This window comes from Ranitomeya variabilis, chromosome 2, assembly GCF_051348905.1.
Source record: "Ranitomeya variabilis isolate aRanVar5 chromosome 2, aRanVar5.hap1, whole genome shotgun sequence".
Classification (NCBI taxonomy): Eukaryota; Metazoa; Chordata; class Amphibia; order Anura; family Dendrobatidae; genus Ranitomeya; species Ranitomeya variabilis.
In genome coordinates, this window is record NC_135233.1 from 1,110,549,130 (window position 1) to 1,110,574,347 (window position 25,218).

The following is a 25,218-nucleotide window of genomic DNA, read 5'->3' on the forward strand; positions in this document are numbered from 1 at the left end:
TCTCACAGCAGGGGCCTGGTCGCTGCTACATGTCAAACATAGCGAGATCGCTACTGAGGTCGCTGTTGCGTCACAAAACTTGTGACTCAGCAGCGATCTCGCTAGCGACCTCGCTTCGTGTGATGGGGGCTTTAGTTCTGCTGTACTGTGTTATCTCTGCTGTACTGTTAGTTCTGCTGTACTGTTAGTTCTGCTGTACTGTGTTATCAATGCTGTACTGTCAGTTCTGCTGTACTGTGTTATCTCTGCTGTACTGTTAGTTCTGCTGTACTGTTATCTTTGCTGTACTGTTAGCTCTGCTGTACTGTGTTATCTCTGCTGTACTGTCAGGGTATGTGCACACGTCCGGAATTCGTGCAGACATTTCCTGAAGAAAACCGGAAATTTTCTGCAAGAAATCCGCATTTTTTTTTTGCGTTTTTTTTCCGTTTTTTTCTCGTTTTTTTTTAGCATTCTGCAAGCGTAATTAGCTTGTAGAATGCTAAAGTTTTCCAAGCGATCTGTAGCATCGCTTGGAAAACTGACTGACAGGTTGGTCACACTTGTCAAACATAGTGTTTGACAAGTGTGACCAACTTTTTACTATAGATGCAGCCTATGCAGCATCTATAGTAAAAGATAGAATGTTTAAAAATAATAAAAAAAATAAAAAAAAATGGTTATACTCACCTGCAGACAGCGGATCTCCTCAGCGGCATCCGTTCCTATAGATGCCGGTGTGGTTCAGGACCTTCATGACGTCGCGGTCACGTGAGCGGTCACATGACCGGTCTCGCAACCAATCACAAGACCGCGACATCATCGCAGGTCCTTCACCGCACACCAGCTATAGAAACCGAAGCGGCAGCATGCACTGGAGAGGCGTGAAGACTCCGGAGGCCATCGAAGGTGAGTATATTTTTTATTTTAATTCTTTTTTTTTTTACCAATTATGGTGCCCAGTCCATGGAGGAGAGTCTCCTCTCCTCCACCCTGGGTACCAACCGCACATGATCTGCTTACTTCCCGCATGGTGTGCATAGCCCCGTGCGGGAAGTAAGCAGATCAATGCATTCCTAGGTGTGCGGAATCCCCGCAATTCCGCATTTTAATGAACATGTTGCTTTTTTTTCCGCGATGCGATTTTTTAGCGGAAAAAAAGGCAACATTTGCACAAAAAATGCGGAATACACTGTAAATAATAGGAGGCATATGTTAGCTTTTTTTTCGCGTTTTTATCAAATTTTTATAGCGAAAAAACGCGAAAAAAAACGCGAAAAATACTGAACGTGTGCACATGGCCTCAGTTCTGCTGTACTGTGTTATCTCTGCTGTACTGTCAGTTCTGCTGTACTGTGTTATCTCTGCTGTACTGTTAGTTCTGCTGTACTGTGTTATCTCTGCTGTACTGTTAGTTCTGCTGTACTGTGTTATCTGTTGTGAATTCCGCTCTTGGGCTCCCTCCGGTGGTTGTAAGTAGCACTTTTGTGAGTTCTGCTCTTGGGCTCCCTCCGGTGGTTTTGAGTGGTATGGCTGCTTCTTGGATTTAGCATCAGCAGCTGCTTCCCCTGATCGTCTTTCTGGCTCGGCTATTTTAGTCTGGCCTTATCCCTCAATCAATGCCAGTTGTCAATTGTTCCTGCTTGGAGTCACGGCTCTTTTGGATTTCCCTGACACTCTGACCTGTTCAGCAAAGATAAGTCCTTGCTTGTCCTTTGCAGTCCTCTTGTTGTGGACTTATTGTTCAGCACATTCTATGTTTTGCTCATTTGTCCAGCTTATCAGTATGTGTCTAGTCAGCTAAGCTGGAGGCGCTGGGCAGCAGATTTTGCCCTCCACACCTTTAGTCAGGTGTGGAGTTTTTTGCATTTCTCTGCGGTGGACTTTTTCTAGTTTTTATTACTGACCGCACAGTGTTCTGTCCTGTACTATCTATCTAGCTAGAAGTGGCCTCCTTTGCTGAATCTTGTTTCATTCTATGTATGTCATTTCCTTCTCCTCTCACAGTCATTATTTGTGGGGGGGCTGTCTATCCTTTGGGGATTTTCTCTGAGGCAAGATAGCTTTCCTGTTTCTACCTTTAGTTCTCCGGCTGTGACGAGGTGTCCAGGGAGTGACCGGAACATCGGTCAGTATAGTTACCACCTGCTCAGAGCTAGTCGCATGTCGCTCCTAAATCACCAGTCCATAACAGTACAGCTGGCCAAAAATGAGTTGAATGCATCTCAAAAGAAGGAAAAGAAAAAGAGTTCTGAGCCATTTTTTTTTTCTTTAGTCTGTTTTGTCTTTTTCCTTCCTCTTAATCTCTGGGTGGTTCAGGATTTTAGCGCGGGCATGGATGTTCAGGGTTTGTTTTCTCGTGTGGATCAGCTTGCTGTAAGAGTACAGAGTATCCAAGATTATGTTGCTCAGACTCCGGTTTTAGAGCCTAGAATTCCTACTCCAGATTTGTTTTATGGGGATAGATCCAAGTTTTTGAACTTTAAAAATAACTGCAAATTGTTTTTTGCTCTGAAACCCCGTTCCTCTGGTGACCCCATTCAGCAAGTTAAAATATTTATTTCTTTGCTGCGTGGCGACTCTCAGGACTGGGCATTCTCCCTTGAGTCAGGGGATCCGGCATTGCTTAATGTAGATGCATTTTTTCAATCGCTCGGATTATTGTATGACGAACCTAACTCTGTGGATCATGCGGAAAAAACCTTGTTGGCCCTGTGTCAGGGTCAGGAAGCGGCAGAATTATACTGCCAGAAATTTAGAAAATGGTCTGTGCTCACTAAATGGAATGAGGATGCTCTGGCAGCAATTTTCAGAAAGGGTCTTTCTGAAGCCCTTAAAGATGTTATGGTGGGGTTCCCCACGCCTGTTGGTTTGAGCGAATCTATGTCTCTAGCCATTCAGATTGATCGGCGCCTGCACGAGCGCAAAGTGGTGCACCATATGGCAGCGTCCTCTGAGCAGAGACCTGAGCCTATGCAATGTGATAGGATTTTGACTAGAGCAGAACAGAGGGGATACAGACGTCAGAATGGGCTGTGTTTTTACTGTGGTGATTCTGCTCATGCTGTTTCTGATTGCCCTAAGCGTATTAAGAGGGTCGCTAGATCTGTTACCATTAGTACTGTACAGCCTAAATTTCTCCTGTCTGTGACCCTGATTTGCTCATTGTCATCCTTTTCTGTCATGGCATTTGTGGATTCAGGCGCTGCCCTGAACTTACTGGACTTGGAATTCGCCAGGCGCTGTGGTTTTTCTTTGCAGCCTTTGCAGAGCCCTATTCCTCTGAGGGGTATTGATGCTACACCGTTGGCCAAGAATAAACCTCAGTATTAGACTCAGCTGACTATGTGCATGGCTCCAGCACATCAGGAAGATTGCCGTTTTCTAGTGTTGCATAATTTACATGATGTTGTTGTACTGGGTTTTCCATGGTTACAAGTACACAATCCAGTGCTGGATTGGAAATCTATGTCTGTGACTAGTTGGGGTTGTCAAGGGGTACATAGTGACGTTCCTTTGATGTCAATTTCCTCTTCCCCCTCTTCTGATGTTCCTGAATTTTTGTCAGATTTCCAGGATGTATTCGATGAGCCCAAGTCCAGTTCCCTTCCTCCACATAGGGACTGTGATTGTGCTATTGACTTGATTCCAGGCTCTAAGTTCCCTAAGGGCCGACTTTTCAACCTGTCTGTGCCAGAGCATGCCGCCATGCGGAGCTATGTTAAGGAGTCTTTGGAGAAGGGGCATATTCGGCCGTCTTCATCACCATTGGGAGCGGGATTCTTTTTTGTTGCCAAGAAGGATGGCTCCTTGAGACCCTGTATTGATTATCGCCTTCTTAATAAGATCACGGTCAAATTCCAATACCCTTTACCTTTGCTTTCAGATTTGTTTGCTCGGATTAAGGGGGCTAGTTGGTTTACCAAGATTGACCTTCGAGGGGCATATAATCTTGTTCGTATTAAACAGGGTGACGAATGGAAAACTGCATTTAATACGCCCGAAGGCCATTTTGAATACCTTGTGATGCCTTTCGGGCTTTCTAATGCTCCTTCTGTATTTCAGTCCTTCATGCATGATATTTTCCGCAATTATCTTGATAAATTCTTGATTGTGTATTTGGATGATATTTTGATTTTTTCCGATGATTGGGAGTCTCATGTGAAGCAGGTCAGGATGGTATTCCAGATCCTTCGTGATAATGCCCTATTTGTGAAGGGGTCTAAGTGTCTATTTGGAGTTCAGAAGGTTTCTTTTTTGGGGTTTATTTTTTCTCCTTCGTCTATAGAAATGGATCCTGTTAAGGTCCAAGCCATTCATGACTGGATTCAGCCCACATCTGTGAAGAGCCTTCAGAAATTTTTGGGCTTTGCTAATTTTTATCGCCGTTTCATTGCCAACTTCTCCAGTGTGGTTAAACCCCTGACTGATTTGACGAAGAAAGGCGCTGATGTGACGAATTGGTCCTCTGCGGCTGTTGAGGCCTTTCAGGAGCTTAAACGCCAATTTACTTCTGCCCCTGTGTTGCGTCAGCCTGATGTTTCTCTTCCTTTTCAGGTTGAGGTTGACGCTTCTGAGATTGGGGCAGGGGCCGTTTTGTCACAGAGGAATTCTGATGGTTCCTTGATGAAACCATGTGCCTTCTTTTCCTGAAAGTTTTCGCCTGCCGAACGCAATTATGATGTCGGCAATCGGGAGTTGTTGGCTATGAAGTGGGCATTTGAGGAGTGGCGACATTGGCTTGAGGGAGCCAGGCACCGCGTTGTGGTCTTGACCGATCATAAGAATCTGATTTACCTTGAGTCGGTCAAGCGGCTGAACCCTAGATAGGCTCGATGGTCCCTGTTTTTCTCCCGTTTCGATTTTGTGGTCTCATATCTTCCGGGATCTAAGAATGTTAAAGCGGATGCCCTCTCTAGGAGTTTTTTGCCTGATTCTCCTGGAGTTCTTGAGCCGGTTGGCATTCTTAGGGAAGGGGTGGTTCTTTCTGCCATCTCCCCTGATTTACGGCGGGTGCTTCAGGAATTTCAGGCTGATAAACCTGACCGCTGTCCTATAGGGAAGCTGTTTGTTCCTGATAGATGGACAAGTAAGGTAATTTCTGAGGTCCATTGTTCGGTGTTGGCCGGTCATCCTTGGATTTTTGGTACCAGATATTTGGTGGCTAGGTACTTTTGGTGGCCTTCTTTGTCACGGGATGTGCGTTCTTTTGTGCAGTCCTGTGGGACTTGTGCCCGGGCTAAGCCTTGCTGTTCCCGCGCTAGTGGGTTGCTTTTGCCTTTGCCTGTCCCTGAGAGGCCCTGGACGCATATTTCCATGGATTTTATTTTGGATCTTTCTGTGTCCCAGAGGGTGTCTGTTATCTGGGTGGTTTGTGACCGGTTCTCTAAAATGGTCCATTTGGTACCTTTGCCTAAATTGCCTTCCTCCTCTGATTTGGTTCCATTGTTTTTTCAGCATGTGGTTCGTTTGCATGGCATTCCGGAAAATATTGTGTCTGACAGAGGTTCCCAGTTTGTTTCCAGGTTTTGGCGGGCCTTTTGTGCTAGGATGGGCATTAATTTGTCTTTTTCTTCGGCGTTCCATCCTCAGACAAATGGCCAAACTGAGCGAACTAATCAAACCTTGGAAACCTATTTGAGATGCTTTGTGTCTGCTGATCAGGATGATTGGGTGGCTTTCTTGCCTTTTGCCGAGTTTGCCCTTAATAATCGGGCCAGTTCGGCTACTTTGGTTTCGCCTTTTTTTTGTAATTTTGGTTTCCATCCTCGTTTTTCTTCAGGGCAGGTTGAGCCTTCTGATTGTCCTGGTGTAGATTCTGTGATGGACAGGTTACAGCAGATTTGGACTCATGTGGTAGACAATTTGACGTTGTCTCAGGAAAAGGCTCAGCGTTTTGCTAACTGCCGTCGGTGTGTTGGTCCTCGGCTTCGGGTGGGGGATTTAGTCTGGTTATCTTCTCGTCATGTTCCTATGAAGGTTTCTTCCCCTTTCAAGCCTCGGTTTATTGGTCCTTATAAGATTTCTGAGATTATCAATCCAGTGTCTTTTCGTTTGGCCCTTCCAGCCTCTTTTGCCATCCACAATGTTTTCCATAGATCTTTGTTGCGGAGATATGTGGTACCCGTTGTTCCCTCTGTTGATCCTCCTGCCCCGGTGTTGGTTGAGGGGGAGTTGGAATATGTGGTTGAGAAAATATTGGATTCTCGTTTTTCGAGGCGGAGGCTTCAGTATCTTGTCAAGTGGAAGGGTTATGGCCAGGAGGATAATTCTTGGGTGGTTGCCTCCGATGTTCATGCCGCCGATTTTGGTTTGTGCTTTTCACTTGGCTCGTCCTGATCGGCCTGGGGGCTCTGAGGGTTCGGTGACCCCCTCCTCAAGGGGGGGGGGGTACTGTTGTGAATTCCGCTCTTGGGCTCCCTCCGGTGGTTGTAAGTAGCACTTTTGTGAGTTCTGCTCTTGGGCTCCCTCCGGTGGTTTTGAGTGGTATGGCTGCTTCTTGGATTTAGCATCAGCAGCTGCTTCCCCTGATCGTCTTTCTGGCTCGGCTATTTTAGTCTGGCCTTATCCCTCAATCAATGCCAGTTGTCAATTGTTCCTGCTTGGAGTCACAGCTCTTTTGGATTTCCCTGACACTCTGACCTGTTCAGCAAAGGTAAGTCCTTGCTTGTCCTTTTGCAGTCCTCTTGTTGTGGACTTATTGTTCAGCACATTCTATGTTTTGCTCATTTGTCCAGCTTATCAGTATGGATCTATTCAGCTAAGCTGGAAGCTCTGGGCAGCAGATTTTGCCCTCCACACCTTTAGTCAGGTGTGGAGTTTTTTGCATTTCTCTGCGGTGGACTTTTTCTAGTTTTTATTACTGACCGCACAGTGTTCTGTCCTGTACTATCTATCTAGCTAGAAGTGGCCTCTTTTGCTGAATCTTGTTTCATTCTATGTATGTCATTTCCTTCTCCTCTCACAGTCATTATTTGTGGGGGGCTGTCTATCCTTTTGGGATTTTCTCTGAGGCAAGATAGCTTTCCTGTTTCTACCTTTTGGGGTAGCTAGTTCTCCGGCTGTGACGAGGTGTCCAGGGAGTGACAGGAACATCCCACGGCTACTTCTAGTGTTGTGTTAAGATCAGGAACTGCAGTCAGTATAGTTACCACCTGCTCAGAGCTAGTCGCATGTCGCTCCTAAATCACCAGTCCATAACAGTTATCTCTGCTGTACTGTCAGTTCTGCTGTACTGTGTTATCTCTGCTGTACTGTGTTATCTCTGCTGTACTGTTAGGGTACCGTCACACAGTGAAATTTCCATCGCTACGACGGTACGATTCGTGACGTTCTAGCGATATCGTTACGATATCGCTGTGTCTGACACGCTACTGCGATCAGACATCACGCTGAGAATCGTACGTCGTAGCACATCGTTTGGAACTTTCTTTCGTCGCTTGATCACCCGCTGACATCGCTGGATCGTTGTGTGTGACAGCGATCCAGCGATGTGTTCGCTTGTAACCAGGGTAAACATCGGGTAACTAAGCGCAGGGCCGCGCTTAGTAACCCGATGTTTACTGTTGTGAACTCTATTTTTGGGCTCCCTCTAGTTGTCACGAGTGGTACTGTGTAGTGCTGTCTTTCTGCAGGTTGGCAGCATCAGCTGGTTCGTTATCCTTGGCTGGTTTCCTATTTAGCTAACCTGGATACTCAGTTCCTTGCCTGCTATCAATGTATTCAGTGCTCTTCGGATTCCTTGTGACTACCTTGCTCCCAGTCTCTCCAAGACAAGCTAAGTTTTTGTTTGTTCATTTTTTGATTATCAGCATTCATCATGTTTCTTGTCCAGCTTGCTAAAATGTGATTTCCTCACTTGCTGGTTGCTCTAGGGGACTGAGTTTCTCCCCCCACACCATTAGTTGGTGCGGGGGTTCTGGAAATCTCAGTGTGGATATTTTGTAAGGGTTTTTTACTGACCGCACAGACCCCTTTTCTATTTTCTGCTATCTAGTATTAGTGGGCTGTTGTGAACTATACTTCTTGGCTCCCTCTTGTGGTCACTAGTGGTTTGGCACTTGGATTGTCTTTTCCCAGGTTGGTACTCACCTGCTTCGTTAGGCCTGGGGTGTTGCTATTTAAACTTCCTGGATTCTCAGTCCAGTGCCTGGCATCGTTGTAATCAGTTCATTTCTGTTTGCTCCTGTCTTCAGGTCCTGGTTCTTTGCAAGATAAGCTAAGTCCTGCTTTCTTATTTTTTGTTTATTTGCATTGTTCATATTTTTGTCCAGCTTGTACAAGATGTGATTCCTGATATCGCTGGAAGCTCTAGGGGGCTGATATTCTCCCCCCTCACCGTTAGTCGGTTTGGGGGTTCTTGGATATTCAGCGTGGATATTTTGCAGGGTTTTTTGCTGACCATATGTCATCTTACTATCTTCTGCTATTAGTCAGTGGGCCTCTCTTTGCTAAAATCTAGTTCATTCTTACGTTTGTCTTTTCTTCTTACCTCACCGTTATTATTTGTTGGGGGCTTGTATTATAACTTTGGGGTCTTTTCTCTGGAGGCAAGAGAGGTCTTATTTTCCCTGACAGGGTTAGTTAGTTCTCCGGCTGGCGCGAGACGTCTAGGATCAACGTAGGCACGTTCCCCGGCTACTGTTAGTTGTTTGTGCTAGGATCAGGTATATGGTCAGCCTAGTTACCACTTCCCTATGAGCTGGTAATTATGTTTGCAGACTTTGCTATAATCTCTGCGATCCTCTGCCATTGGGATCATAACAGTATGCCAGGCCAGTGAATAGTTAATGCATTGCAGAAGTGGGATTAAAAGAAAAGAAGTTCTGAGTTTGTTTTTTTTTGTTTTTTTCTTCTCTTTCTTCCTTCCCCTTTTTCTCTGAGTGGCTTGAAGCTTTGCTGCAGACATGAATGTTCAGACCTTGATTACTAGTGTGGATCAGCTTGCTGCACGAGTGCAGGGCATTCAGGATTTTGTTGTTAGCAGTCCTATGTCAGAGCCTAAGATACCTATTCCTGAGCTGTTCTCTGGAGATCGATTTAAATTTAGGAATTTTAGGAATAATTGTAAATTGTTTCTATCTTTGAAATCTCGTTCGTCTGGAGATTCAGCTCAGCAAGTTAAAATTGTTATCTCCTTCTTGCGTGGCGACCCTCAGATTGGGCTTTCTCGTTGGCGCCAGGAGATCCGGCATTGGCGGATGTTGATGCGTTTTTTCTGGCGCTCGGATTGCTTTATGAGGAGCCTAATCTTGAAATTCAGGCAGAAAAAGCTCTACTGGCCATCTCTCAGGGCCAGGATGAAGCTGAGGTGTACTGCCAAAAATTTCGGAAATGGTCCGTGCTTACTCAATGGAATGAATGTGCTCTGGCCGCAAATTTCAGAAATGGCCTTTCTGAAGCCATTGAGAATGTGATGGTGGGTTTCACAATTCCTACAAGTCTGAATGATTCTATGGCGCTGGCTATTCAGATTGATCGGCGTTTGCGGGAGCGCAAATCCGCTAATCCTCTCGCGGTGTTGTCTGAACGGACACCTGTCTCAATGCAATGTGATAGAATCCTGACTAGAACCGAACGACAAAATCATAGACGTCAGAATGGGTTGTGTTTTTACTGTGGTGACTCTACACATGTTATCTCAGCATGCTCTAAACGCCTAACAAAGGTTGTTAGTCCTGTCGCCATTGGTAATTTGCAGCCTAAATTTATTTTGTCTGTGACTTTAATTTGCTCATTGTCTTCCTACCCTGTTATGGCGTTTGTGGATTCAGGTGCTGCCCTGAGTCTTATGGACTTGTCGTTTGCCAAGCGCTGTGGTTTTGTCCTGGAGCCTTTAAACGTTCCTATTCCTCTCAGAGGAATTGATGCTACGCCACTGGCGGAAAATAAACCGCAGTATTGGACACAAGTGACCATGTGCATGACTCCTGAACATCGGGAGGTGATTCGTTTTCTTGTTCTGCATAAAATGCATGATTTGGTCGTTTTGGGTCTGCCATGGTTACAGACCCATAATCCAGTCTTGGATTGGAAGGCAATGTCTGTGTCAAGTTGGGGCTGTCAGGGAATTCCTTGCGATTCTCCGTCGGTGTCTATTGCTTCTTCTACTCCTTCAGAAGTTCCTGAGTATTTGTGTGACTATCAGGATGTATTCAGTGAGTCCAGGTCCAGTGCTCTTCCTCCTCATAGGGACTGTGACTGCGCTATAGATTTGATTCCTGGCAGTAAATTTCCTAAGGGACGATTATTTAATTTGTCTGTACCCGAGCATGCCGCAATGCGTTCTTATGTCAAGGAGTCTTTGGAGAAGGGGCATATTCGTCCATCCTCTTCCCCTCTTGGTGCGGGATTCTTTTTTGTGGCCAAGAAAGACGGGTCTTTGAGACCTTGTATAGACTATCGGCTTCTGAATAAAATCACTGTTAAGTTTCAGTATCCTTTGCCACTATTGTCTGACTTGTTTGCTCGGATTAAGGGTGCCAAGTGGTTCACCAAGATAGATCTTCGGGGTGCGTACAACCTTGTGCGCATTAGGCAGGGAGATGAATGGAAAACTGCATTTAATACGCCCGAAGGTCATTTTGAGTACTTGGTGATGCCCTTTGGGCTCTCTAATGCTCCTTCAGTGTTTCAGTCCTTTATGCATGATATCTTTCGGAAGTATCTAGATAAATTTATGATTGTTTATCTGGATGATATTCTGTTTTTTTCTGATGATTGGGATTCTCATGTAAAGCAGGTCAGGATGGTGTTTCAGGTTTTGCGTGATAATGCTTTGTTTGTGAAGGGCTCAAAGTGTCTCTTTGGAGTGCAGAAGGTTTCCTTTTTGGGTTTTATTTTCTCCCCTTCTGCTGTGGAGATGGACCCAGTCAAGGTCCGAGCTATTCATGATTGGACTCAACCCACGTCTGTTAAGAGTCTTCAGAAGTTCTTGGGGTTTGCTAATTTCTACCGTCGCTTTATTGCTAACTTTTCTAGCGTTGTTAAACCACCTTGCAAGGTACTGTCCTTTAAACGAGCAACCCCTGGGGCAAAGGGCCAACCCCCAGGAGTAGGACGATCAGGCCCACAGCATTGGAGAGCCAAATACGTTGGATGGCGACCAGTTCTTCCTGTTGTGATCGACGGTATCCCCATGAACGCTCTGCTGGACACCGGTTCTCAGGTGACAACTATGCCTTACGTGCTTTATAAACGGTATTGGGAGGACACCGATATTACTCGTGGCCCCGATGACGATTTCACCATCATAGCCAGTAATGGTCAGCCGTTGCCACAAGTGGGATATAAAGAAGTCACCATCAAGGTGGGGCAGGTGGAACTGAAGGCCCAAGGGATTATAATTGTTGATATTGACCGCCGTGAATGTAATCCCATGATGACCATCGGTACTAATGTTATAGAAAATTGTCTTGCAGAAGTTATTGTTTTGTTGCAACAGGTGGCAGAAACCGCTGGCCATAGTGAACAACGTGCCCTGCAAAAAGAAATCAGAGCTCTGATGCAGAGACAGCAGGTAGAGCTGACTGGTGGTGAGATTGGTCGTGTCACTGTGAGTGATTCAAACCCCATCGCGATACCCCCCAGGAGTGAGATGTTAATATGGTGTCGGGCGGCCATAGGCCTCAGGGGTAAGGACTACCAGGCCTTGGTAGAACCCGTATACTCAGACAATAGGCCTACTATCCTGACAGCCCGGGGGGTGGTCGACGTCCGCCAGGGGAGGGTACCCGTACGTGTCCTCAATTGTGGGGAGGAAGAGGTCCACCTCACCAAGTATGCCACGCTCGCCAAACTGTTCGCTGTCAATAATAATGTGATACAGACACCTGAACCCTTGGTCCCGTCAAACGTGGCGGAGGACAACGGTTCTGCAGGGCACTCGAAAGATTGGTGTCAGGAATTGCATGTGGGCACTGACTCCACCCCAGCCCATCAGAAACAGGGGGCCTACAGGGTGGTTCATGAGTACGAGCAGGTATTCAGCAAACACCCCTTAGATTTTGGACAGGTGAAAGGGATCCAACATCATATCCCCACGGGAGATCACCGACCCATAAGAGAGAGATACCGCCCTGTACTCCCAGCCCATTACCAGTGTGCCAAGGACATGTTGCGAGAAATGAAGGAGGCTGGGGTGGTGAGAGACAGTTGTAGCCCCTGGGCAGCTCCATTAGTCCTTGTTAAAAAGAAGGATGGTACAGTGAGGATGTGTGTTGATTACAGGCAGTTGAATCGCATTACACATAAGGACGCATACCCACTGCCCAGGATAGAGGAGTCTCTGGCTGCCTTAAAATCTGCTAACTACTTCTCTACCTTAGATCTCACCAGTGGGTACTGGCAGGTTCCCGTGGCGGAGGTGGACAAAGAGAAGATGGCCTTCACGACACCGATGGGTCTCTGTGAATTCAACTACATGCCCTTCGGATTGTGCAATGCCCCGGGGACGTTCCAGAGGATGATGGAGTGCTGTCTGGGGCACAAGAACTTTGAAACCGTACTGCTGTATTTGGATGATGTCATTGTCTTCTCTAAGACCTACGAAGACCATCTGAAGCACCTAGCTGAGGTGTTTGAAGCCCTGTCCAACTTTGGCTTAAAGGTGAAACCGTCCAAATGTCATCTGCTGAAACCTAAAGTGCAGTACCTGGGCCATGTGGTGAGCGCCGAAGGAGTGGCCCCAGACCCCGACAAGGTCACGGTGATCCAGGACTGGCCAAAGCCCAGCAACCTCGACGAAGTCCGGCAGTTCCTCGGGCTGGTAGGCTATTACCGGAGGTTCATTAAGGACTTCACCAAGAAGGCCGCGCCCTTACAAGACCTGTTGGTGGGCCAATCGAAGAAGACTAAGGGGAGGAACACCCCATTTGATTGGAATGAGGGGCTGGAGGGATCCTTCACTTGTTTAAAGTCGGCACTGACGGGAGAGGAGGTACTGGCCTACCCCGAATACGACCAACCGTTTGTGCTGTACACGGATGCCAGCAATGTAGGATTGGGGGCCGTGCTGTCCCAGGTCCAGAAAGGCCAGGAGAGGGTAATCGCTTACGCCAGCAGGAAGCTTTGTCCCACGGAAAGGAACCCTGACAACTACAGTTCCTTTAAGCTGGAATTCCTTGCCATCGTCTGGGCAGTGACAGAGAGGTTCAAACACTACCTGGCCTCAGCGAAATTCACCGTCTTCACGGATAACAATCCGCTGACGCACTTGGATACAGCCAAACTCGGGGCCTTGGAACAGCGGTGGATGGCCCAGCTGTCCAACTACGACTTCAGCATCAAGTACCGGGCAGGACGCAAGAATGCAAATGCCGATGCCCTGTCCCGAATGCCCAATTTGCCAGAAACAGGAGAAGACCCGGAGGCACTTGAAGAGGTGGAGCTGCCTGCATTCCATCGCCCCAAAGCCACTCAGAACTCCCATCATGTGAAGAACAGGCACAAGAACCAACAGGATGCCATGCTGAATCCCCTGCCCCACCACGGATGGGCGGAGACCCAGGATGGTGACCCCGCGGTCTGTCGGGTGAAAGAGCTCTTGACGCAGGCAGGGTTGCATCCCGGCCCAGATGATCCACAGGAGACCCAACAGCTGTGGAAGGGGAGAAGTAAACTATTTCTCCATGATGGCAAGCTGTGCCGGAGAAGCATCGACCCACGTAGTCACGAATTGGTATGGCAAATAGTAGTGCCAAGGCGAGATGCGCCCATGGTTCTGGGAGCCTACCACGATGGAGCCGGACACTTCGGATGGAAGAAGCTGGAAAGGCTACTCCGAGGGAGGTTCTATTGGATTGGCATGAAGAGAGCCATTGAGAAGTGGTGTCGAGAATGCGGTCCATGTAGCCTACGCAGGAGGGACCGTGGCAGCCAACGGGCTCCCTTGCAGCCTATCATCACCAAGCGGCCGCTCGAACTGGTCGCGCTGGATCATGTGAAGCTGACACCTAGCCGGTCAGGCTATGTCTATGCTCCTACCATCGTGGATCACTACTCCAGAATTTTGGTGGTTGTGCCTGTCAAGGACCTAACGGCCACGACGGCCGTCAAGGCTTTCCAGCAGTACTTTTGTAGGCCCCATGGCTACCCGGAGAAGGTACTGACCGATCAGGGACCAGCATTCGAAGCAGAAGTGTTCCAGGAGTTCTGCCAATTGTACGGGTGTAAGAAGATCAGAACCACACCGTACCATCCCCAAACCAATGGGATGTGCGAAAAGATGAACCAGGTAGTGATCGACTTACTAAAGACCTTGCCCGTAGAGGAACGGAGCCTGTGGCCAACGAAGTTGCCTGACTTGGTGGACATATATAATCACATCCCAGTAAATTCCACCAACTGCACTCCAGCGTACCTGATGCGAGGAAGGTCTAGCAAGTTACCCGTTGATCTGGACATGGGGGTCCTAACCCCCGAAGATACCTCGCCAGATGCCGATTGGGATGCCGAGAGGCGGCAAAGGTACCGCAAGGTACAGGAGTGCGTGGAAAGAAGCCTTGCTCAGGCCAGGCAAAAACAGGAAAGGGACTACAACCAGCATGCCCCTGCAATTCCCTTGCCACCTGGTGAGCACGTACTCAAACGAAAGAGGAGGCTACACAAGCTCAACGACCAATGGGAAGCGGAACCGTATACTGTCCTGCCATCCGATTTCGACAACACGAAGGTTTGCCTCATCAGCAAGGATGGAGGGGAGACCTCGACGGTGATATCCAGGGACCACCTTAAAGCCTGCCCTGATAAGCTGAGAGCGAGGGAAATGAATCCAGGAACCTCCCCACCTGTAGAAAAGGAGGAGATGATCCACACTGTCCTTGGTGATTTTCCCCAGTCCTGGACTCAGATAAATCAGGCCATCATGGTACCTGTTCTAACGTTCCACCAGCTGAACCCACCAGAACCAATGGTGGTACCAGATCATCCGGCCCCGCAACCTCAACAAGCCCTACCTGAAGATGCCGTGCCGACCGTTGAACTAGCAAATTCTCCCTCTGCTATCGCCGAACTTGCCATACCCACTGTTGGTAGCAGCAGCCCTGAGAGCTCCAGCCTGCCAGTGCTACCCAGACTCACTAGAAGTGTAGCTAGAAGGCAGTGCACTACACCAGCGGTAGCAAGCATAGTGGGCCCTGTTAGGCCAGTAGCAACCCCTGCGCTGCGAAGGTCTACGCGCAGCACTCAGAATCAAACTCCCCTCTGCTACAAAACTTGGAGGTATTAATGAGGGCTGCTATTTAGCTGAAAATGTTTGTGTGCATATCTTCTGTTACAGGTTTTAAAAATGGACAACGGAGTAATGGACAGTGAATTGCTCCAAAAACTTCTAAAAGGGGACCCCTTTGTTTACCCGGGGTCCCCGCTGTTTCAACCACTGAACTGAGAGTCATAAACTGTGCATGACCTAACTTTCGCAACGTTCAAGAAGTCCTCACCTCCCATAAAGGGAAGCACTGTTATGTTTAATTGTTTATGATATTTCAAATTGTTGTGTGTTTCCTGTTAACATGTATTGTTGTTCTTGTTTTCCCAGTCCGGGAGTACTGGATTTAACCGGGGGGAGTGCAGCGCCCCAGAGTCCTGGTCGTTGCAGTAATGTCGCTCTGCCACTAAGGGGAGTGATGTTACGTCTGATTGCACTAAAGGAGTTCACCTGACCAGGTAACACTCACACTACACTTCACACTCCGGCCACCAGGGGGAGTGGTTCTATCTAGTAGGCCACTCCTCACACTCTGGTAAAACTGGGGGTTGGACAGGAAGACGGGGAGAAGTAACTGGGAAGAGCTAGAGAGAGGACCTGTCAGGGATGGGATCCTGACAGATTCCCAAGAAAGGACAAAAAGTGAGAAGAAGCAGGAATACAGTAAAGAGGCGATAGGACCAGAAGGAGTCGTGCTGTAAGACCGAGGCAACATCCTTCTGAGGCGCAAACAGTCGGTGGCCGGAACGCCGAGAAAGTAAGAGACTTTAAGCATTACTTCAAACCACGGCAGGGCAGCCAATTATAGGTCGGCTGTCTCACTTAAACACCTAAGCAGACAACGGAGGCAGCTGTGGGAGAGGGGCGACTCTAGAGTCCCGGAAGAACTCCAGGCCTACCCCGTCATACGGGTGCGTCCCAGCCATATCATCTGGGGGACGGAGAGAACGAACATCAGAGACAGACAGAATAAGTTGTGAGGACTATCCTGGGGTGCTCAGCAGGGATGGACTACAACACACAGGCGCTAGAAGGTAGACACTGATTCCCACCTGAGAAGGGAGCTCCGGATGTGCCGTTGGACCGGCCGGTCTCAGCCAGCCCTGTTAACAGTACTCTGGATTGGGTACCTCCAAACCTTCAGTAAACAAAAGGTGAAGAGACTGCAACCTGGTGTCCTAGTTATTTACTGTGACCAGCACTGCACCGCACTACCACCGCCATCCACACGTTTCATTGGGCGCCCCTCAGCAGGGTCACGGACCGGGTCTAGCCACCGTGACAACCCCAGAGCAGAGACCCAGAGGCCCGGTACCGGGTACCCCTCGGCCCTGCGGCAGTGGGGGCGCTACAGTAAGAGCGTAGATATAGCCTGACCGGCTAGGTGTCAGCTTCACATGATTCAGCGCGACCAGTTCGAGCGGCCGTTTGGTGATGATGGGCTGCAAGGGAGCCCGTTGGCTGTCACGGTCCTTCCTGCGTAGGCTACATGGACCACACTCCCGACACCACTTCTCAATGGCTCTCTTCATGCCAATCCAATAGAACCTCCCTTGGAGTAGCCTCTCCAGCTTCTTCCATCCGAAGTGTCCGGCTCCATCGTGGTAGGCTCCCAGAACCATGGGCGCATCTCGCCTCGGCACCACTATCTGCCATACCAATTTATGAGTACGTGGGTCGATACTCCTTCGGCACAGCTTGCCATCATGGATAAACAGTTTGCTTCTCCCCTTCCACAGCTGTCGGGTCTCCTGTGGATCATCTGGGCCGGGATGCAACCCTGCCTGCGTCAGGAGCTCTTTCACCCGACGGACCGCGGGGTCACCATCCTGGGTCTCCTCCCATCCGTGATGGGGCAGGGGATTCAGCGTGGCATTCTGTTGGTTCTTGTACCGGTTCTTCACATGATGGGAGTACTGAGCGGCTTTGGGGCGATGGAACGCAGGCAAATCTACCTCTTCAAGTGCCTCTGGGTCCTCCCCCGTTTCTGGCAAATTGGGCATCCGGGACAAGGCATCGGCGTTCGCATTCTTGCGTCCTGCCCGGTACTTGATGGTGAAGTCGTAGATGGACAGCCGGGCATCCACCGCTGTTCCAAGGCCCCGAGTTTGGCTGTATCCAAGTGCGTCGGTGGATTATTATCCATGAAGATGGTGAATTTCGCCGAGGCCAGGTAGTATTGGAACCTCTCTGTCACTGCCCAGACGATGGCAAGGAACTCCAGTTTAAAGGAACTGTAGTTGTCAGGGTTCCTTTCCGTGGGATGGAGCTTCCTGCTGGCGTAAGCGATCACCCTCTCTTTACCTTTCTGGACCTGGGACAGCACGGCTCCCAATCCCACATTGCTGGCATCCGTGTACAGCACAAACGGTTGGTCGTATTCGGGGTAGGCCAGTACCTCTTCTCCCGTCAGTGCCGACTTCAAACAAGTGAAGGATCCTTCCAGCCCCTCGTTCCAGTCAAATGGGGCGTTCTTCCCCTTGGTCTTCTTTGATTGGCCCACCAACAGATCTTGCAAGGGTGCGGCCTTCTGGGTGAAGTCCTTGATGAACCTTCGGTAATAGCCTACCAGCCCGAGGAACTGCCGGACTTCGTCGAGGTTGCTGGGCTTCGGCCAGTCTTGGATCACCGTGACCTTGTCGGGGTCTGGGGCTACTCCTTCAGCGCTCACCACATGGCCCAAGTACTGCACTTTGGGTTTCAGCAGATGACATTTGGACGGTTTCACCTTTAAGCCAAATTTGGACAGGGCTTCAAACACCTCAGCCAGGTGCTTCAGATATTCTTCGTAGGTCTTAGAGAAGACAATGACATCATCCAAATACAGCAGTACGGTTTCAAAGTTCTTGTGCCCCAGACAGCACTCCATCATCCTCTGGAACGTCCCCGGGGCATTGCACAATCCGAAGGGCATGTAGTTGAATTCGCAGAGACCCATCGGCGTCGTGAAGGCCGTCTTCTCTTTGTCCGCCTCCGCCACGGGAACCTGCCAGTACCCACTGGTGAGATCTAAGGTAGAGAAGTAGTTAGCAGATTTTAAGGCAGCCAGAGACTCCTCTATCCTGGGCAGTGGGTATGCATCCTTATGTGTAATGCGATTCAACTGCCTGTAATCAATGCACATCCTCATTGTGCCATCTTTCTTTTTAACAAGGACTAATGGAGCTGCCCAGGGGCTACAACTGTCTCTCACCACCCCAGCCTCCTTCATTTCTCGCAACATGTCCTTGGCACACTGGTAATGAGCTGGGGGTACAGGGCGGTATCTCTCTTTTATGGGCCGGTGATCTCCCGTGGGGATATGATGTTGGATCCCTTTCACCTGTCCAAAATCTAAGGGGTGTTTGCTAAATACCCGCTCGTACTCGTGAACCACCCTGTAGGCCCCCTGTTTCTGATGGGATGGGGTGGAGTCAGTGCCCACATGCAATTCCCGACACCAATCTTTCGTGTGCCCTGCAGAACCGTTGTCCTCCGCCAGGTTAGACGGGGCCAAGGGTCCAGGTGTCTGTATCACACTATTTTTGACAGCGAACAGTTTGGCAAGCGTGGCATACTTGGTTAGGTGGACCTCTTCCTCCCCACAATTGAGGACACGTACGGGCACTCTCCCCTGGCGGACGTCGACCACCCCCCTGGCTGTCAGGAGAGTAGGCCTATTGTCTGAATACACGGGTTCTACCAGGGCCTGGTAGTCCTTACCCCTGAGGCCTATGGCTGCCCGACACCATATTAACATTTCACTCCTGGGGGGTATCGCGATGGGGTTTGAATCACTCACAGTGACACCACCAATTTCACCACCAGTCAGCTCTACCTGCTGTCTCTGCATCAGAGCTCTGATTTCTTTTTGCAGGGCGCGTTGTTCACTGTAGCCAGCGGATTCTGCCACCTGTTGCAACAAAACAATAACTTCTGCAAGACAATTTTCTATAACATTAGTACCAAGAGTCATCATGGGATTACATTCTCGACGATCAATATCAACAATCACAATCCCTTGGGCCTTCAATTCCACCCGCCCCACCTTGATGGTGACCTCTTTATACCCCACTTGTGGCAACGGCTGACCATTACTGGCTATGATGGTGAAATCGTCATCGGGGCCACGAGTAATATCGGTGTCCTCCCAATACCGTTTATAAAGCACGTAAGTCATAGTCGTCACCTGAGAACCGGTGTCCAGCAGAGCGTTCATGGGGATACCATCGATCACAACAGGAAGAACTGGTCGCCCTCCAACGTATTTGACTCTCCAATGCTGCGGGCCTGATCGTCCTACTCCTGGTGGTTGGCCCTTTGCCCCAGGGGTTGCTCGTTTAAAGGACAGTACCTTGCCAGGTGGCCCACCTGGTGACAGCGGCGGCAGATGGGTCGTCCGTCCCGATGGAAGCGATCGTCGTCCCGGCCTCTGGTCGGCGGAGTCCTCCTCTGTCGCATCCAGGGGACATCTTCTGGTCTGGAGGCCAGCTGGATCTTCTCCTTGGGGGCCTCCTGTATGGACTGCACTGTCTGGGCTAGGGCAGCAACGCTCTTGGTCAGCTCCTGCATCTGGAGGCGGAGTCCTGCAGGGGAGTCGTCCTCTAGACTCTGGGCGTCGGCCTCGGCGGCGACTGGGGCATCCGGCGCCACCTCCTGGTGGTATGTGAGAGCGGGACGCCTGGGTGGTATTGCACGGCTAGGCTGTCGCTCCTGCAGCACCTGGATAGCTTTATCCTTGAATTGCGCAAAAGTCAAGTCTGGATTCTGCATGGCCAAGAAGTATAATTGGCCCCTTTGGTGACTGCACAGGAGCCCCTCAATGAACCGCTCTTTCAGGAGTTTATCCTCATCTTGCATGCTGCCGGGGTCACTCTGCTTAATGGCCCGCAGCGCCTCCTGGAGATTAAGGGCATAGTCCCGTAAGCTATCCTGCGGTCTCTGTTTGCATCCATAGAAAGTCAGTTTAATTTCTGTAGCAGTACGGGTATCGAAGGTGGCTTTAAGCTTTGCAAAAACCTGTGCCGTTCCCTTATCCGCGGCGGGCCAGGACTTCACTTCTCTCAGAGCCGCCCCAAAGAGTTGGCCGATTATCATATGAGCCTTCTGAGGCTCTGTTAGGGGATAGAACTCAAGCAGGCTGCAGATCCCTTCTTTAAAGTCAGTGTACGTATGCGACTCCCCGGAGTATCGTGGGAGCCAGGCTGCTCCGGGCAGGTACGGCATAGAGAAGGGCATTATGGCCTTTGTGGTAGCGGCAGTGTCCGACTGGCTGATGGGGGCAGCGGGTTCTGCAGCAACCGGTGGTGGTATTAGGGCCACGGCTACGTCCGCTGCGGGGACCGGAGCTGCCCCTGTGTCCACGGCTGCAACCGCCGCCTCCGCTCCTCCCGACTCGGACATGGCTGTCCCTTCCTCCCACTAACCTGCTGGGGGTCGGAGTTCCTCTTCTGGAGTTGGCACTTTACCACGCTTTCTCGTTCCGCCCACGAAGCTAAGGCTCCTCCCTCCGTGCGCGGCAATGGCGAATTGTGGCGGGAACTCTTGGCGGCAATTAGCAATGCACAGTCTTTGCAATAAGTCACAGTCCAAGCACAATAAATCACAGTTCCAAAGCACACATGACCTGATTCTTCAGGCTTAAGTACATCCTGTTCGTGAAGCCAAGTTGGAGCGCCCCCACTGCCGCAGGGCCGAGGGGCACCTGGTACCGGGCCTCTGTGTCTCGGTTCTGGGGTTGTCAGGGTGGCTAGGCCCGGTCCGTGACCCTGCTGAGGGGCGTCCAGTGAAAGTTGAGAATGTGATGATGTTGTGGTGCGGTGCAGGTCGCGGTGAATAACGAGGACACCAGGTTGCAGTCTCTTTACTTCTTTACTGAAGGTCTCGAGGTATCCAATCCAGAGCACTGTTAACCAGGCTGTCTGAGACTGGCCGGTCTGAAGGCACATCAGGAGTCCCCTTAACAGGTGGGAATCAGCGTCTACCTTCTAGCGCCTGTGTGTTGTAGTCCTTCCCTGCTGAGCACCCCGGGATAGTCCTCACAACTGATTCTGTCTGTCTCTGATGTTCGTTCTCACCGTCCCCCAGGTGATATGGTAGGACGCACCCGTATGACGGGGTAGGCCTGGAGTTCTTCCGGGACCCTAGAGTCGCCCCTCTCCCACAGCTGCCTCCGTTGTCTGCTTAGGTGATTTGTGTGAGACAGCCAACCTATAATTGGCTGTCCTGCCGTGGTTTGCAGTAATGCTTAGAGTCTCTTACTTGCTCGGCGTTCCGGCCACCAACTGTTTGCGCCTCAGAAGGATGTTGCCTCGATCTTACAGCACGACTCCTTCTGGTCCTATCGCCTCTTTGCTGTATTCCCGTTTTCTCACTTTTTGTCCTTTCTTAGGAATCTGTCAGGATCCCATCCCTGACAGGTCCTCTCTCTAGCTCTTCCCAGCTACTTCTCTCTGTCTTCCTGTCCAACCCCCAGTTTTACCAGAGTGTGAGGAGTGGCCTACTAGATAGAACCACTCCCCCTGGTGGCCGGAGTGTGAAGTGTAGTGTGTGTGTTACCTGGTCAGGTGAACTCCTTTAGTGCAATCAGACGTAACATCACTCCCCATAGTGGCAGAGCGACGTTACTGCAATGAACAGGACTCTGGGGCGTTGCAATAGTTCATGCTTCCTAGCTTGAACCCCCTGACCTGTATTCTGCTATTGGTGATCCTTGTGCCTCTGACTGCCTGTACTCGTGTATGACTCTATCTGATCTCTGGACTTCGCCTCTTGTTTTCCGTTTCTGATACCACGCTCCCGATTGGCTTCGACTCTGGCTTGTACCCTGACTTTGTCTTACGTCTCACGTTTTGGTTACCACGTTCCCAGTAGACTCTGATTTCTTGCTTGTCCCTGACTATTCTCATGACTGCCCGTGTACAGTGCTGACCTCTCTGTGTATGACCTTGGCTTGTCTCATTACCTGTGACACCTGTGCCGTAGCTGTGTTGTTACGCTTAGTGTTTAAACTCTCTTCCCTCACCAGCTCCCCCTGGTGGAGATTTCACTACACTATGGAGTATTGTCAAGAGGACGATGAGACACCAGACCCAACAATGCAGACGAGCTGAAGGCTGCTATCAAAGCAACCTGGGCTTCCATAACCCCTCAGCAGCGCCACAGGCTGATCGCCTCCATGCCACGCCGCATTGATGCAGTAATTGATATAAAAGGAGCCCCGACAAAGTATTGAGTGCATTTACTGAACATATATTTCAGTAGAACAACATTTCAGAGTTTACAATAATTTTTCAAGCTGGTGTTATAAAGTATTCTAATTTACTGAGACAATGACTTTTGGGTTCTCATTGGCTGTAAGCCATATTCATCAACATTAACAGAAATAAACACGTGAAATAGATCACTCTGTGTGTAATGACGCTATAGAATATAGGAGATTCACTTTTTGTATTGATGAACTGAAATAAATTAACTTTTTGGTTATGTTCTAATTTTGTGAGAAGCTCCTGTAGTTGATAATGACCTTGGGGATGGTTGGCAATTACCTGGCAAAGGTTTAGTAATGACTTCAGTGGTAGTGACAGCATAGATAACATATAAGTATGGTTCTTGGAGTAACTGTTATGTTAACCCTCCACTGTGGACTCCTGATGTGGGCAGGCTGGTGTGAGTGACATTGCCTTTAATATCATTGTGTTCAGGTACAGTTCTGTTTTTATGCCTTTTATGTAGGACAGGGTGCCCACATTGTAGATGTTCTCCTTAATCACAGCTAAGCAAAGCTCTGTTTGTCATTCTCACATTAACCAGATGGTAAACAGGACCTCTGAGCCTGTGGAGTATAACATGGCTGGACAGCGGTGGGGCAGTCGCTGAGGATCCAGCTACCATGTCAGTCTTCGCCTGGTTCGTCCTCATCATTGGTGGCACAACAGCACACATTGAAGGTAGGTCTCAGCAGGTAACAGTGCTGACTTGCAAAGAGGCTGAGGCTTAAGGGGTCTAGAAGCGTCCAGGGTCATTCCAGGTGCTGCACCAACACCAGAGGTACTGAGTGTCCACGCGCAAATTCAGAAGGCTTCTCTGGCTTTGTGCACGTCTTGTGGCCATGGAGAGGATTTGCAACAGGCAGTGAGATAGTGACAGCTGTGGCTGAATGTACATGTGTCCATGAGCACTGATGGCGGCCATGACAGTAGACAGTTAAATGTGCACTATACCAGTGCAGAACACTGAGGCTCATAAAATCCTGAATATAATTATCTCCTATCCAAAGATTCTTAACCCCTTAACGACCGCCGATACGCCTTTTAACGGCGGCCGCTAAGGGTACTTAAACCACAGCGCCGTTAATTAACGGCGCTGTGGAAAAAGTGAATAGCGCCCCCCAGAGTCGGATTTTCTCTGGGGTCTCGGTTGCCGAGGGTAGCCGAGACCCCAGAGAACATGATTCGGGGGGTTTTTACCGACCCCCGAGTTGCGATCGCCGGTAATTAACCGTTTACCGGCGGTCGCAACAAAAAAAAAAAAAACGCGATTTGCCGTTTAATTTCTCTGTCCTCCGATGTGATCGCACATCGGAGGACAGAGAAATGTGGTCCCCGATGGCCCCCAATAGCCCCCCAATACTTACCTACCTCCCCCGGTGCTCCTCGTGTCTCCCCATGGGCGCCGCCATCTTTTTTCCGGGAAAAAATGGCGGGCGCACGCGCAGTACGCCCGCCGCCCGGCACCCGGATGTTCTTTGGGGTCTCGGCTGCCGGGGGTAGCCGAGACCCCAAAGAACATGATCGGGGTCGATTTGCACCGACCCCTGCTTTGCGATCGCCGGTAATTAACAGTTTACCGGCGACCGCAAAAAAAAAAAAAAAAAAAAAAGCGATCAGTTATTTCTCTGTCCTCTGATGTGATCGCACATCAGAGGACAGAGAAATAGGGGGATTCGGGGACCCTATCATACTCACCCGGGGTCCCTGGGTCCTCTTCTGTCTTCTCCTGCCGGCCGGCTTTTTCATCATGGCGGGCGCATGCGCAGTGCGCCCGCCATCTGCTGCCATCTGCCGGCCGGCAGGAGAAGACAAGTTGGGGCTAAAATTAGGGTTAGGGTTAGGGTTAGGGTTAGGGTTAGAGTTAGGGTTAGGGTTAGAGTTAGGGTTAGGGTTGGGGCTAAATTTAGGGTTAGGGTTAGGGCTAGGGTTAGGCTACTTTCACACTAGCGTTTTTTGGCTTCCGTCGCAATGCGTCGTTGGAGAAAAAACGCATCCTGCAAAAGTGCTTGCAGGATGCGTTTTTTCTCCATTGGCTTGCATTAGCGACGCATTGCGACGGATTGCCACATGTCGCATCCGTCGTGCGACGGATGCGTCGTGCTTCGGCGGACCGTCGACACAAAAAAAACTACATGTAACTTTTTTGTGCAACGTGTCCCACATATTTCAGTGCCACGTGCCACGTATTTAAGTGACACGTGCCACGTATCAAAGTGCCACGTGCCACATATTTCAGTGCCACGTATCAAAGTGCCACGTGCCACGTATCAAAGTGCCACGTGCCACGTATCAAAGTGCCACGTGCCACGTATCAAAGTGCCACGTATCAAAGTGCCACGTGCCACATATTTCAGTGCCACGTGCCACGTATCAAAGTGCCACGTGCCACGTATCAAAGTGCCACGTGCCACATCTTTCAGTGCCACGTGCCACGTATTTAAGAGACACGTGCCACGTATCAAAGTGCCACGTGCCACATATTTCAGTGCCACGTGCCACGTATTTAAGTGCCACGTGCCACGTATCAAAGTGCCACGTGCCACACATTTCAGTGCCACGTATCAAAGTGCCACGTGCCACGTATCAAAGTGCCACGTGCCACGTATCAAAGTGCCACGTGCCACATATTTCAGTGCCACGTGCCACGTATCAAAGTGCCACGTGCCACGTATCAAAGTGCCACGTGCCACATCTTTCAGTTTCACGTGCCACGTATTTAAGAGACACGTGCCACGTATCAAAGTGCCACGTATCACGTATTTCAGTGCCACGTATTTAAGTGAC

At 49.7% G+C, this 25,218-nt stretch overlaps 1 protein-coding gene across 1 annotated transcript in view; it reads left to right on the forward strand.

The window, feature by feature from the left end:
* The first annotated feature begins 6,593 nt into the window (after positions 1-6,593).
* LOC143810255 (scavenger receptor cysteine-rich domain-containing group B protein-like) overlaps positions 6,594-25,218 on the forward strand; it is a 108,813-nt gene continuing 90,188 nt past the window's right edge. The window contains exons 1-2 of the mRNA XM_077293124.1: positions 6,594-6,634; positions 22,976-23,112. Of these exons, the coding sequence (XP_077149239.1) occupies positions 23,055-23,112 (58 nt within the window). The 5' untranslated portion in view covers positions 6,594-6,634; positions 22,976-23,054. The remainder of the gene's footprint in view (positions 6,635-22,975; positions 23,113-25,218) is intronic.